The sequence below is a fragment of the Agelaius tricolor genome, unplaced genomic scaffold (genome assembly GCF_023055355.1).
Source record: "Agelaius tricolor isolate 1412-34295 unplaced genomic scaffold, bAgeTri1.0.p SCAF_16, whole genome shotgun sequence".
Classification (NCBI taxonomy): Eukaryota; Metazoa; Chordata; class Aves; order Passeriformes; family Icteridae; genus Agelaius; species Agelaius tricolor.
This window is the reverse complement of record NW_027269276.1, coordinates 5975162-5990522: the sequence shown is the minus strand read 5'-3', so window position 1 is coordinate 5990522 and position 15361 is coordinate 5975162. Positions and strand designations below refer to the sequence as shown.

General features: G+C 45.8%; 1 protein-coding gene across 3 annotated transcripts in view; it reads left to right on the top strand.

The window, feature by feature from the left end:
- CHD2 (chromodomain helicase DNA binding protein 2) overlaps nt 1-15361 on the top strand; it is an 85378-nt gene that overhangs the window by 46618 nt on the left and 23399 nt on the right. For all 3 annotated transcript variants that reach the window (XM_071441279.1, XM_071441278.1, XM_071441280.1), the window contains 13 exons: nt 191-277; nt 5896-5957; nt 7250-7372; nt 7682-7828; nt 8667-8800; nt 9418-9643; nt 10370-10470; nt 11146-11190; nt 11349-11524; nt 12218-12342; nt 13334-13550; nt 14157-14246; nt 15110-15300. In XM_071441279.1, coding sequence (XP_071297380.1) covers nt 191-277; nt 5896-5957; nt 7250-7372; nt 7682-7828; nt 8667-8800; nt 9418-9643; nt 10370-10470; nt 11146-11190; nt 11349-11524; nt 12218-12342; nt 13334-13550; nt 14157-14246; nt 15110-15300 — 1724 coding nt within the window. The remainder of the gene's footprint in view (nt 1-190; nt 278-5895; nt 5958-7249; nt 7373-7681; nt 7829-8666; nt 8801-9417; nt 9644-10369; nt 10471-11145; nt 11191-11348; nt 11525-12217; nt 12343-13333; nt 13551-14156; nt 14247-15109; nt 15301-15361) is intronic.

Sequence of the window (15361 nt, the reverse complement as noted above, 5' to 3'; positions counted from 1 at the left end):
TAATAATAATAATAATAATAATAATAATAATAATAATCTTTCCAGCCAGTTTTTTAAACTGTCCATCTGCTGGTTGCTAATTCCCTAATGGTTTTTGGTTGATTTTTTTTTAAGCCACCATCAAACTTCTCTAAAATGTCAAAAATAATTGGGGTGAAGCAGGCCTTCTGATGGTCTGTTTATTTTGCAGATGTGGGAAGAATATCCTGATGTTTATGGGGTTAGGAGGTCAAACCGAAGCAGACAAGAACCGTCACGATTTAATATAAAAGATGAGGTAAGGAAAAAAAAAAGGATGAGGGATTACTGAACATAAAAAACCAACCAAACCCAAAGAGGAAAGGGAGGTCTCAACTGCATTGCCTTGTAAACACTGAGTCCCAGTTTGGTGCATGGATGTTGGATCTCACAGTTGAGGTCCCAGTCCTGCAGCTGGATCCTTGGCCTGAGACCTCTGGAGTGAGCTGGACACTGCCTGGGCTGAGTTCTGCATGCACTGATCTGATTGCTGCAATGGGGCATAATGCAAGTCCTGCTCTGATGTAGGAACATCTGGAGAGGAGTCTGTGTAATTAAAAAAACAGAACAAGACCAAAATGAAACACAAATCCAACCAGGAATAAAGGAAAGTTCCCAGAAACACCTCATAGCAACAAAACAGTCAGTATTGCCCATCCTGGAATGGATCCCACTAATAAATGCATTTGTGTGTGTGCAGCTTTATGACCCATCACTTTTCTTTGGTTGAACATTGGGGAGTCTTTTGTGCTTCAGTTGAAGGTGACAGTGGTCAGAGCCTGGCAACCAAACCTTCTAATTGTTCCTGTTTCAGAATGCTGTTGGGTTTTTTCCTGAAGATGTAGAAATCATGTTCTGCCTTCATTTGCATCTGACAGGTTTTCTGCATGGAGCATTTCATCTTCAGGTCCTCAGGAATGTCGAGTAGCTATAGCATAGGGGAAGGAGAACCAGAGAGAGGCATCTGTGGAGAGCTTGGGGCTGGAAATCTGAAGATAAGCAGCAGATTTTGAGCAGAGCAGGGGCCCAGTGGTGCTGTCTGACTCAGGCTGTTTGTGCTTCACCGCCAAGATGTGTGCTCGGATGCTCTAGGGGTGACACACAGGTCTCCAGCTCCTTGCTCTGGTGCGTTATTGCTGAGCCTTGGTGGCACCCCAGTGCCACCAGCTGTCCCCCAGACTCCTGTGCTGGCTGTCCCACAGAGCAGAGCTCAGGAAGGGGCTCGGGGTGCACCACTGACGTAGCTTTTGTTTTCCTTTTCAAGTTGGCAGAGGCTGGGCCCCTCTGTGTGATGCCCTGGCATGCACTGTGCCAGCAACCTTACACCCACCCCAGAGCTCCACTCACCCCCTCTTAGGGGCACAGGTAAGTCCCTTCTTTTTTTGTTTTACAATATTACGTGGTTTTGCAAATGTTGTTTTCTTTTTCAATATATTTATTTCCTACTACTTAAGGTAAAAATTAAAAAAAAAAAATCAAAAATCTGAGATGCAAAAACTTTGCTATACCACAAAATATTGTAAAAAACAAAAAAACAAAACCACCCCAAAGGTCCTTCAAATGACCCTCATCACTGCAACTTCTGTGAAACAGCTGAAATTTAAAAAATTGGAGCATGCCCTCACCCCTCTCTCCCCAAAGCAACACTGACTGCAGTGTCCCCAGAGGGCAGTTCCCATCTGCAGCAGAGTCTGTTGGAGGGTGTGACCTGTCAGGAGCACAGTGCTGGGGCCTCGCAGAGAGCAGGAGGAAATGGAAAGTCTTGCTTTTGGAAGCCACCAAGAAAGAGGAGATAGCATAGCTCAAGCCTGTGTGGTGCTGAGCACTCCTTGCTGCTGCTGGAGGGGGCAGAACCCCGAGGCACATCTGAAGATGCATTTTGCCTTCACAGGGTTAATCCTGTCTCCAATGACCTGCACCTCTTGCTTGCTGCTTGGGACTTCCAGCACAGTGTCTGGGGGCTGTAATTGCCTTCTTCCCTAATGCTTCTCTGCAGATTAGCAAAGAGCATCATGCAGGCAGTGTGGCAGGCTCAGAGACCAGAGCAAGGGTGGATGAGCCATCCCATCTCCCTGCGCTGCCCCGTGACTCACCTGCACAGAGGTGGAGGTGATTCAGGTTTTGGGACCCTGCTCAATCACTGTGTCCTCTGAGAGCAGCACTCTGGGCAGGGTTATTTGTGTGTTAGACATGGCTACCTTCTGAGGATTTCTGGGTTCATTGTGTAGGTGTCTGAGGTGTGATCAGGATAACTCATGATCAATATCCAGGCATGGGCTGAGCCATTGGGGAAGTGAAAGTGCAGCTTTGCATAGGAGCGCAGATCTGCTCAGAGGCCCAGAGCTGTCTCCAGGAACAAGAGAAGGTGTGAGTTTTTTAGTAAAAACACTACTTCCCCAGGCATTTTCTTTGCAGTTCATAAATCAGCTTCAGGTTGCAGCCAGGGGATGTGAGGTGTGCAGAACCAGGTGCCTTTCACAGTATTTAAATTGAAATGGGGGAGATTTAGGTTAGATATATAAAGGAAATTCTGCCCTGTGAGGGTGGTGAGACCCTGGCACAAGGTGCCCAGAGAAGCTGTGGTGGCTGCCCCATCCCTGGAAGTGTCCAAGGCCAGGTTGAGATGGGGCACTGAGCAACCTGGTCTAGTGGAAAGTGTCCCTGCCCATGGTGGGGGGTTGGAACTGAATGACCTTTAAGGTCCCTTCCAACTCAAACCTTTTTATCATTCCCTGGTTCTGTGATTATGGGGCAGTTGAGAAATCAATGTGCCCAACCAGACACAATCTTTTTACTATTAAAAGAATAGTTTCAGATTGAAATTGGTGACAAATGTCAGCGTATTTTTTTCTGTTAGAGAGAGGCCAGAAGTCATGCACCAGTGTGTCCCAAAAATACAGCTGGTTTTCTTATTGGAAAAAAAAAGTGCTCATTTGCATTTTGGTCAATGTTTTGCCTCATGTATTTGCTGAAAATTTAAACTGTGCTGGTCTCACTGGGAAAGAGAAGCTCAGCAGATATAAAACTAACCTGGTTAGCTGAGATTCTCCAGCTTTTCTGGAGCACTGGAGTTTGGCCTCTGTTAAGCCTGAAATGAGCAAATCCTCACTTTGACTTTAGTCTGAAATACTTTTGGCTCTGTTTAAGCAAGTCATTATCTTCCCTAGTGTGAGCTCCAGAGGCTCACCTGGACCTCCTCTCCACTGGCCTGGAATCTCCATTTCTCCCAGCCTGGGCCAGTGGCAAGGACACTCCTGGATAATCTATAGGAGCAGAACTTTGAATTGCTGTGTTGCTCTGCTTGGTGCTACATGCAAACATCATTATGTTTGTTCAGTGTTGCTCCACAGCAAAAGACAGTGCAATTAATCTGGTAAAAGTGTGTGCACTTTATGTGCTGGGAGAGGGAAGGAATTGATGGGAGGAATCAGTGAGACATGGAGAGGGAAGGCTGATCCCTTCAGCTGGAGATGAGGAAATTGTAGGAGGCCAGATCCTAGTCCAGCTGGAAGCAGTGGTGCAGGAATAAGTTGGGCACATTTTGATAAGGGGGAGCAGGTTTGTCTTTCCCCATGGCCACAGCGGCAGCACCCAGCAGGGCAGCACTGGCACTTGGGCTCTGGTGTGAGCAGTGTGACCCCAGCATCTCGTGCTGGGCTGACAAAAACCCCACTGGGACTGGGGATGGACTTTGCCAGTCTAGCTTGTGTCATTCGGGGAGGTGGCATTACAAAAATGCAAGTTGCATGTGATTTCCCAACCAGTGTGTTCTGGTGGTGGTGGTGGTGGGCAGACAGGGCCTCAGGTGCACGCTCTGCACCTGGCATAGCCTGGCTCTCTGGCTGTCCTCTGTGCTTCCTTAAACAAGGAATTTACCACCAGGAGACATGAGGAGAGGCTGAGGAGCTGCAGCAGGGCACTTCCCAGCACTCCATTCTGGGATGGGGAGGATGTGGGAGCACAAGGCAGGCAGATGACTCAAGCTGGGGACTGGCTGTGTCAGAGGAGATAGGGCTGGGCTTGACACACATCCAAAACAGACAATGCTGCCTTTGAAATATGTAAGAGAAGGTGGCTGAGCTGCAGTCACAAGTTATGTTTTTCAAGGTGGAAGAGGGGAGGAAAAGTCAAGTCATTTAGAGATAATCATCAGCTTTGTGGAGACAAGTGACAGAGCAGGGGGAGAGTACAGGCATTGGGAAAATGGACACTAGAAACTTGGAAAATGGGATTTTGGCACAGAAGTGGAGTTAATTTCAAAGAGCTAAAGGTTGTATTTGGTTTTCTCCCAATGTGATCTCTGACGCAGAGCAGAAGAGAAATCCACCTCTCTTTACCTGAGGCTTGCCAAAAGACAGCAAAAGTAAACGAGCACTGAGGGGCAGCTGTTAAAATCATGCCCAATGATTGGAGTGGAAAAGCTTCAGAAAGTGGATAAGAGATTAAAAAAGGAAAACTGAGGACTTCTAAATTTTGTGTGTCAAAACTGAAACCTGTGGAGTGCTTGGCTTGTGTTGCAAGGGTAGGTAGGGCTCTCCATGGTGTTTGCCAGGCACTTGCTTCATGGTTGGTAAATGAGACAGGGATTTCATGCAGGGCCCTGAAACAGGTGGATGAACACGTGTTTGTAGTAAGATATGGTGCAAAAGCTGTTATTGTGCCACATGCAACTCTGACACCACATCCAGGAAAGCTCATGGTCAGACATGGATGGCATCCAGTATTTTAGTGAATACCCTGATGCAAATGAGGCAGAAATTTCTGTGGGTGGAAGGAAAGCTGGAGAATGGGAATGAAGGATGCATGTTACAGCTCACACCATTCCACAAGGTCCTTGTGTGCACAGCTGTGTGAGCTCTGTCCAGGAGGGCAGTGGGGGTGTCAGGGCATGCAAACTCTGCTCTCCATAGTGATGGACAGACAGTGCCTGGAGCCAAAGCTGAATACTGTGGCAAAAAGCAGTTAGAAGTGGAAGATTTCCAGTAAGTGTGTGCAGCAAGCAATCTTGGAGGCTACTTCTGTCATTTTGATACTTCTTTAGAAATCTCACATTGGTTTCTTCAGTTTTGTCCCTGCCTATTTGTGTTTTCTGGGGGAGGCTAAGGAGAAGTCACGTTATCTGTGTGGTGATCTGTTTTCATGGTTGACTAGTTTTTATGAAAATGGGGCTGTGTGCAACCAGCATAAAGAGATTATTTTAGCTATCTTGGTCTGTGGGAATTCGTGACACCCACTTTTAGACTAGAACAGCAAGCAGTTAGAATAGCTCTAGATATATTTAGCCAAAGAGACTTCACTGGTGAAGACTGTAGAACTGGGAGGAAGGAAAGCAGCAGGACACAGCTCTGACCCAGTAAGATCCTTGGTGACTTGCTGTGGGAGAAAAAACCCAACAGTAAGACAAGGATACTTTTGATGAGATTATTGCCTTTTTACAACAACATTTTTATTTCATTCCTTATAGGAAGTTTGTGTAATGAAGGCAGAGGTCACAGTGCAATTGTTGGGATAAATTCACCCGTGGGTTTGCAATCCCTGGGGTGTTGCACACACTGCAGGTCTGCCTGGCTGCTGCTGCCATGGTGGATGCTGGGCACTAGGGCTGGTACTGAGGGCTGGATGGCTCCTGAGCTCAGGCACTTCAAGATAGGTGATGTTGTAGAGCTCTCCAGACTTCCTGCAGGGTTTCCTTCTTCACACTGAGAGCAGAGCAGCGGGACTGAGCAGCTGAGGTGGCTGTGCTGGGAGGCAGCTGCTCTGCACCAGTGTCCTTCAGGCTGCAGGGCAAGGACCCACCAGCACGTGTTTCACTTGCATCCTTGAGGAGCCAGTCCACAGTGAAGCCTACAACTTGATTTTCTTTCTTTTCAATTAAAGGCAAGTAGCGAGTCTGAAAATGAGAGCCCAAAAAGAAGACGCCAGAAGCAGTTGAAAAGAAAGTAAGTTTCTAAGGAAAGGGTTTTGAGTGGTGATGCTTTGGTTTATTTCTCAGAACAGTAGTGCATTGGAGTGTTTGATGGGAGTTGTCAACATGGTGATCTTGTAAAATAAATATTTTAATAATACTTTGGATTACTAAAATTGAAGTGTGAAAATAATCTATAGATGGATGCAATTTTCCAACCCTTGTTTTTGTACGTTCCTTCTGTGCCTGTGGTGGAATCTGAATGAGTCAGGTTCACTTTCTGTTGTCAGTCTTTCACTTTTCCATCAGATTACTGCTTCTCCTTCAGAGACACTTAAAACAGTTTAATCCCTTCTCCTCCCACCTTTTTGATTATCTGAGAATAAAATACCAAATTATTATCTTCTTTTATCTTTTATAACCCCCTGTTAAAACAAAAGAACTTCCATAAAGAATGCTTTGGATGTCTAAGCACCATAACTTGAGTTCACTTACAGTCATATTCTATTACCTTTTCCCATCTAATAAGTACCTCCTGGTTTTTCCATACGCTAAAGTGGGGTAGGGAGCTATGAACTGCCTGATGGAGAAAATCTGAACAGAGCCACATCATCCTGCTTGCTTTCTCCTGCATCTTGTCTTTTAACTCTTCATTTAGTTGTTCCCATCAGTGCAGGAGGGAAGGTGATAAAGCACAGGGAGGCCTGTGGTAGTATGGACCTCTCCTGGACAAGGGTAGTGCTCCATCCTTGTGGGCCCTCCATGTCCTCTTGGAGAGAGGAGAGGCTCCTCCAAAAGGCATTTTGGGGCTGCAGCTTTGTTCCTAGTTGTCCCCAGAGAATGCGCTTCCTTCCACTCATGTACAATGTGGCTTGGCTTCACACTTGGAAACTTGAATTGGTAGGAGAATTTCCATGGCAGGAGTCTTGTTCCATTTTCTGGGCTCCAAGGAGCTCTTGTAACTCTGCACATTTCTTCAGATCCTTCCAGCCCATCTCCAAAATGCAGAAGTAAAGGAAAAAAAAAATCATCAATCAAAGCCCTTGCCCACCCAGGTTTGAGCAGTGCAGCTCTGCCACCAGCACACGTGGTAAGAGCTGCTCTCACTCAAGGCAATCCTGCCACTGTGTGAGCAAAGCCCCAGGTGACTGAGATCCCCCTCCTAAAAGCAGAGAATCACAGCACAACATCCCCCCTGCATTGCACTGAACAGCCAAGGAGAGAATGTTGAACTTTTTTCCTGCAATTATGGACCTGATGGTTTGTTCAGCCAAGTGTTTGTGCAGAAATATTGTTGCCCTTCATGACCTACATTTCTGACCACAGAATTAAATGGAAAAGAGAGGTGTCTGCTGGAGAAGAGGATGAAGATGGAGGGGAGCAAGGCACCAGTGGAGAGAGTGAGCCTGAACCGAAGAAAATTAAAGCAAGAAGACCTGTCCAGAGGAGGTAAGGAATGGTTGGTTCATTCTCTTTTTCTGCCTGTGCTGTGTGGAGAGGAAATCCCTATTTGTCACTAATGAATTTTTTATGTAGTGTTATTACCTTTGTTTGTGACTTAGTAAACCTAGGGCTTAGTTATTCCCTCATCTCCCTATCTCATGCTCCAGTGAGCACTAGAGTGGTTTCCATGATAGTTAGAGCAGATTAAATCCCTTAGGAGTCTAATATTTGAGATCTGTGCTTCCTTAAAGACTTATTGAAGTGGATATTTACATAAACCATGCTGTATTATGGCTTTATTAACTCTTATTTTAGAACAGTGGCCAAAACTGGTGTTAAAAAGCCCCACAAAATCCAGCGTGGGAAGAGGAAGAAACCAGACTCATCTGAAGATGATGATGATGACGAAGATGATGAGACCCCCAAGAGACAAACTCGGCGAAGAGCAGCCAAAAATGTCAGGTGTGGAGAAGTGTGGGGTTGGTCTGGGGTGAGAGCTGGCTGGGGAAGGGGGCCCTGACTCCTGTGTGGTCCTGCAGGGACCTGTGGCTGAGGTGTGGCTCTTTTGGCAGGTTCCTGCTGGGCACATCCAGGGTTTGTCTCATTTTGCCATCTGTGAAGGAGGGAATGTTTACCAGTCCCTCCTAAGAGAAACATGAGGAGGTTTGCATAATATTTCTAAAGGACTCTCAGATGAGATTGATAATTGCAAATACTAGATGAAAATGAGCAAAAGGGAGCAGCTGTGCTGGACTGGACCAGTTGTCTGAGGGTGACTGGGGACAGTGTGTTGAGCCAGGGTGGGGTAAAGCTTTATCCATTCCCCTGTGTACCTTCTCACCTTTCAGGCAGTCCCAATAAGGGACTTGCAAAGAGCCATCCGAGTTATATTTTGTGGTGGTTAAATATGCACCAAAGATGAGAAGTGCAGTTCCTAGGGTAGGCACCCATGCAGCCTTTCAATGCTCTGCAACCTCCACAGAATAATCTTTCCCTCAGTAGTGGAGACCTTCACTGTTATGGCCTTGCTCCTGCTGCAGGGATTGTTCCACTTTATGAATCACTTGATGTTGGCCATGGTCAGAAAAACTATGTGGGCAAGATAGAGGACTAGTCTGGTAAAGTGTAGCTATCTGAGCATCTTGGGTAAAAATACTGAATATTTAAAACATGTGTGCTGAACGTGCACTGAACCACAGCATAAATGCTGGAGAAGCTGCTCCAGTCTGAGCCATTCTCTGTGTTGGTGGGCTGGGAAGAGTCAAGGGTTTTATATCAGTTTGGTTTTGATCTTACTCAGCTACAAAGAGGATGATGATTTTGAGACGGATTCTGATGACCTGATAGAGATGACTGGGGAAGGAGCTGATGAACAACAAGACAACAGTGAAACTATTGAGAAAGTCTTGGACATCAGGCTTGGAAAAAAGGGAGGTGAGTGGCTCTGGAAGAAGCCTTTATTTCTCTTGAACTGGTGCAATGCTTTTGCAACTTGAAAGTGGGGCCAAGGGTTGTTTCAGTGCTTTTCCTCTTTTCGTCTATGCCTCTTAGTTGCATCTTGTAATATGTAATAGCTTTTGTAATATTTAAAATCCTAAAATCTCTATAGTTTATGTGCTCAGCAGCTTTCATTTAGCCTGCACACATTTTAAAGATGCAACCATTGTTCTGCAATTCCTGCTTTTCTCTGCTTTGAAATATAAAACAGATCTAGGAGAGTCAGTTTTCATAGTCCCATTGACAAAGCCATAATGAAAATAAATCCAATGTTTTCTTCTCAAAGCCTTACAAAAATGCTTTTTGTAAAACTGAACGGTTGTGAACACTTTCAAGAGGCCTTTGAATTATACTTAAAGAAAAGCTACTTATGACAGATTTAAAAAGATTCTGTTGCAGGGAGAACTGTGTGCCTGCCTTACCGGCTTGCAGAACCTTTTGGGTGTTCTTTGTGCTCCCACAAAAGGTGTATTAGAAGAGTAACTTTCTGTGCTGCAGCTGATGCCCAGGGGTGGCTCAGGAGGGTTCCAAATGCAGGCTGGTGTCTCTTGCAGCCATTGGAGCTTCCACCACCGTGTACGTGACCGAGGCCAACGGCAACCCCAGCGCCGACTTCGACCCCGAGAAGGACGAGGGGGAGGTTCAGTACCTGATCAAGTGGAAGGGCTGGTCATACATCCACAGCACGTGGGAGAGCGAGGAGTCCTTGCAGCAGCAGAAAGTGAAGGGCCTGAAAAAGCTGGAGAACTTCAAGAAAAAAGAGGAGGAGATCAAGCAATGGTAGGCTTCACTTCAAGCGGTGATTTGGCCTTGGGCACTTTGTGTTTAGCCTGAGGTTTGAGGAGTCATGACTGAAAATGTTTGATTTCTTCTTACAAAGCTTGTTTCATGTGCACTCTGGTCTCTCTTTGCCTGCTGAGGAACATCCCCCCCACAGAAATGATATTTGTGGTGTGGAGGCTGGAAAATGGAGAGGACAAGGCGTGAAATCCACACTATTGCCACTTCCTAGCCTTAAGAATTTGGAAGGCTGACAACCAATGAAGGGTGCACAGACTTACCTGGCCCAGGAGGTGCTGTGAGGGCTTGCAGCCTTATTAACCCTTGTTAATTATGGGCTTCTCTGTGTGCACGTTTTTGCATCAGTTTATATCCAGCTTCCCCAGGAACTGTGAGGGGAGCTACAGTGTCTTTCCAAAGTGCTAAAGCTGGAGTAGCAGCTTCCATCTCTATTTGATTCCTGTGTTGAGATTGATTTCTTGCATCAGAATAAGGCAGCATTTAACAGGGAGACAATCTGAACATCTATGACATTTGCTTCTCAGCAATAATTTACAATTTTAGGAAATTTAAGAAACATGTCATATAACAGTAATTTTCCCCTGTGACTTGTCTGAATGACAGAACCATATAGGAAAGTAGATTTTCTATATGCAACATCCATGAGCACTATGACAGAAGCATTATAGTGTTTTTTTGTTTTGTTTTGAATTATTTTGCATCTAGGCTGGGCAAGGTATCACCTGAAGACGTAGAATATTTCAACTGCCAACAAGAGCTGGCTTCAGAGCTAAACAAACAATATCAAATAGTGGAGAGGGTAATAGGTAAGTGGAGCCAAGACTTTGGTAAAGGGGTGAAGTAGGAATGGGAACTTTATTCCATGTGACAGCAGAATGAGTGTGCAGCTCTCTCTTCTTCCCTGTCCTCGAGTATCCCTGAAGAAAACCCCATGGTGTTTACTGTATTTCATTGTGTGAAATTTAGGAATTTGGACAGTAGAAATCCAGGTTTACAGATTTGTATTTGTGCTTGTAAACAAGCGATAAAAATCAGGGACTTTCATTGTCTGGAGTATGGGATGACACACTAGTTTCCAGCAGGTTGCTGAAACTGTTGCTGCTGAATTTCTTTGTCTCCAGCCCTTTGGATGCAAGATGTTTGTTTCCAAAGCAGCAGCATGGGCCTGGCTTTTGTGAGGTCCCCTTTCTGTGGTGTGGTTGAGGATGTGGTTAGGCTGCAAGGCAGCTCAGGGGTGAGATTTTCATGATTAATTGATAAAAATAAAACCAGAACTGACTGAGCACTTTGGTAATATTGCAGTCATGTCAGTCAGAGGTGCCAACGCCCAGTTGCTTTGGGAATTGGCATGGAGAGCTGTGTAAGCTATTTCCAATACAATTCCTGTAAAAACGTGGGTGTGAGGCAGTGGTGGCCTGCCCTGCTCCCTCTGCTGGCTGCCAGCATTCCAACCCTCCCTTCCCTTCTCTCTCCAAACACAGCTGTGAAGACCAGCAAGTCTGCCACGGGACATTCAGATTTCCCAGGTAAAGGCACTTTTTTTTTTTTTTGGTCTCTCTACACTTTTGCTATGAGCCAAGACCTGTTTTGTGGCTGCCTGGGCAGTTCAGCCTGTGAGCCATGCTTGTGGTTCAGCTGCTCAGCTACAGGTGCTGAGGTTTGGGCTTTTTTGCATATTTTACAGCAAGCAGTCGCAAAACATCCTCGAATGACCCCGAATACCTGTGCAAGTGGATGGGGCTGCCCTATGCTGAGTGCAGCTGGGAAGATGAGGCTCTGATCAGCAAGAAATTCCAGCACTGCATCGACAGCTTCAACAGCAGGAACAACTCCAAGACTATTCCCACCCGTGACTGCAAGGTTTGCTGGCTTTCCCTCCTTTGCTGGGTTCCTCCAGGCTGGGGGAAGATGCAAGCAGTGGGAACATGAAGTTTTGTCAGAATAAATGTCAGGGAACATTTTTCCCATCCTCCCACCTGCATTTGAAGGGTTGTTTGCTGTTCTTGTATCGCACTTCAAGCCGAGATGTGAAGCCCTTTGAGTTTCATTTACTCTGTGCACAGTGAGAATGTTATGTCCCCCTGGGGAGTGGGAGGCTTAATTAATCTTTGAAAAGTGCTTCCTCCTCAGAAGGAGCTGCAGCAGTTTTAATATCAGTTGGATGAAAAAACAGCACACCTGGGAAAAGAGGAAGCCTGCAAGATGCTGATACAGGGAAGGAGAGGGACAGAAATAATGGGAGAAAAACCAAAAGAGGACAAAGAAGGAAGTGGAGCTTGTTCCGACTCCTGTGTATTTTGTGCAGCTTACTACACTCCTGGGGGACTCAGAGCCCTGATCATAAACCAGAGGGCAGCAGGCAAATCACAAGAAATGCAGACACAAGCACTGGCTAGGAAAATGTGGATGGAGGAGAATTTCTCTTCACTCAAACCAGTGAATAGATACACACTCTTTGCTGAATTCATCAATATCATTGCTGAATTCTCAGCCTTTCAGCCACTGAGAGTTCTGTCTTTCTCTTCAGTGGACTTAAGGCAGTTTTTATTTCAGGTGCTGAAGCAGAGGCCGAGGTTTGTTGCCTTGAAGAAGCAGCCCTCGTACATCGGCGGGGAGAACCTGGAGCTGCGCGATTACCAGCTGGAGGGCCTCAACTGGCTGGCTCACTCCTGGTGCAAGTATGTACACAGCCTGGCATGTTCATTCTGTGCCTTTTTTGTCCCTGAAGGACCTGGCACACCTCCCTTTCAAGTGAGGTCTTTACCAGCCCTCCTTCTGCAGCTTGGAGGATTTCAAATGTTATCATGCCCAGCTGCATTGCAGACACTGCAAGCAGGAGCTACCTAAAGCATGAACTTAAGAAACCTTGTGTGAAAACAAAAAGCATTTTCCCTGTCTGGGCCTGTTCACATGATGGATTTGGCTGAGCCTGGTACATATAAGCCCTAGATTTCCATTGACTTAATGGGAAAAAATGGTTTCTGGCTCAGTGTGCTTATATGTTCATTGAAGTCTTTGAGAGATGTCCTTTTAAAATTAGGCCACTGATTCCCCTCTGCCTGTTTTCCTCCAGTTTGGAGTCATCATAGTTCATTTTTGCACGTTATTGTGCCATGTTCAGTCTGGCTATCCCTGGGATCCACTTAGAAGTGTTCAAATAGCTGTTTTTGCACTGCCCCTCTCTGTCCTTGTCATGGATTGCTGTGAGACCTGACTAGGGGAGAGAGAAATGATTGCATCTGACTCCACCTTATCAGAAGGCTAATTAATTACTTTATTATACTATATTATTCTATACCATATAACATTACATCTAAACTGAATCTGCCAAACTCAACTCTGCACACACTGCTCTGAATGTCATGACTCTCAGCCCACAGTCCCCCCCCCCCCCCCCCACACACACACACACTTGGCCCTGACAGGCCAAGGAAACAAAACACCATCACTTTGGGCAAACAATCTCCATATTGCATTCTACTTTTGCACAAACACAGGCACAGCAAGTGATAAGAATTGTGTTTTCTTTCTCTGAGGTTCAGAGAGCATGAATCCCAGAAATATAGAATCGTGCCTTGCTTTTCTCTGTGAAGAAAAATGTGGGGCTACAAGTAGTGGCAGAAACATGCACTCAAGACAGCATTTTTGTTTGTTCTCCTCTTTTCTCAGGAACAACAGCGTGATCCTGGCTGATGAAATGGGACTGGGCAAGACCATTCAGACAATATCATTCCTGTCATACCTGTTCCATCAGCACCAGCTGTATGGCCCTTTCCTGGTGGTCGTGCCCCTGTCCACCCTCACCTCCTGGCAGAGGGAGTTTGAAGTGTGGGCACCTGAGATAAACGTGGTGGTTTACATTGGAGACCTCATGAGCAGGAACATGGTGTGTAATCAGAGAGCAAAGGGTGAGGGCTCAGGGAGAAGCACTGGGTGCACAGCAGCAGCTCGTGTGTGATGTGTGTGACACACAGTCAGCTGGAGAGGCTGGTGGATAGTGCTGGCAGCACTGCAGGCAGCTGGAGCTGGTGTGGATGAGTGTCTGGGTGTAACTCTCTCCTACAGGGAATTTTCTGCTTTATTTTGCCTCTTGGAGTGAGTGCAGGAGCACTGGCTTCTCTCAGAGCTGATCTGGAGTGAAATATGCAGTGAGAAGTCCAGCAGTGTAAAATGCTTGTCTTCAGTATTTGGGATTATTCAGACAGTGGAACACACAAGTGTGGGGACTCCAGTGGTGTCTGCAGTGAGGTGATGTGTTCATTAATGTCACAACAGCAAGTTAACCTTATTTTGTTACCTGTGCAAGTTGAACCATGTGTGCACTAAACCAAATTGTTCCTTGGGCACCTTGAGCTCATCAAATGGCACCCTTAGAACAGCAAGGGTTTGGACTTGGTTGTAGTCTCTGGCTTACAGCTACACTAAAATAACAACTGTTAACTCTTTCCTTTTGATAACATGTGTTCAAGTTAACTTTTGTCTCCCCTCACAGATACGTGAATATGAGTGGATCCATTCTCAGTCTAAAAGATTGAAATTCAATGCACTTATCACAACATATGAGATCCTCCTGAAGGATAAGGTGAGTCATTACTCCAAGAATGCTTTTATTTAGACTTTCTGTCATTTCCAAAGGAGAAAGCCAGTTCTCAGCTAGTGGGTTTCACCTCTTCCCTATGTGGCGATGGACAACTACAGCCACTATTTGCTTTTCCTTCCCAGTAATGCAAGCAAATGTGGGAATGTGGGACACATTTTACAGTGTCTTCACTCTTGTACTGCACAGTTGTGCTATTTTTTTTACATGTAAGACATCTGGCAGGACCCAGCAGTACCTGAATTTTTACCTGGTTTAATTTAGGCTTGTTAAGAGGACAAAACATTAGACTGAACCACTGGCCACAGTGTTAACAGTATGTACATTTTTACATCTACAAGAAATCTGCTCAGGAAATATTCATCAGCCATGTCAGTGTATCACTGAGTCCTACAAAAAACTAAAAGCTTAAAAAAAAAAAAGAAAGAAAAATAATTTAAATCAAAACTCTTGGATTACCTGAACTTTTTAGGCCTGTTCATCTGTTCTCCTGTTCTTGCTCCAGTGGGACCAGTGCTACCCAGGGCCCCAAGGGCATGGAGAAGGGGGAGAATAAAGAGCTGAGGAAGGACTGTGCTTTCTGGGTAAAGCAGAGGAGGATTAAGATAGGTGTGCCTGCTGCAGCACTATTGAGATACAGCAGAGTGTTGTACAGCATGGCTGATTTTCACCTTTTCCTTTCTGGGAAGGCACCCTGGTCCCCAAATTAGCAAGAAAATCCTGTGAGGGTGCAGCCGCAGGGGCACCTTGGGCAGCCCACACTGCAGTGCTTGGAGAGAGACACATGTGCAAGTGGTGGGGCCTGTCTGACCCAGCATCTCCTGTGTTTTTTCCTTCTCTCCCTCCAGACTGTTTTGGGAAGCATTAACTGGGCCTTTCTGGGCGTGGACGAAGCCCATCGGTTGAAAAACGATGACTCCTTGCTGTACAAAACCTTGATTGATTTCAAGTCCAACCACAGGCTGCTGATCACTGGCACCCCACTTCAGAACTCACTCAAGGAGCTCTGGTCCCTGCTGCACTTCATCATGCCAGAGAAGTGAGTCTCCTTTCAGGCCTTCCAAGAAATGTCTCTGTTCCATTCTTGTCTGTTAAGTAGG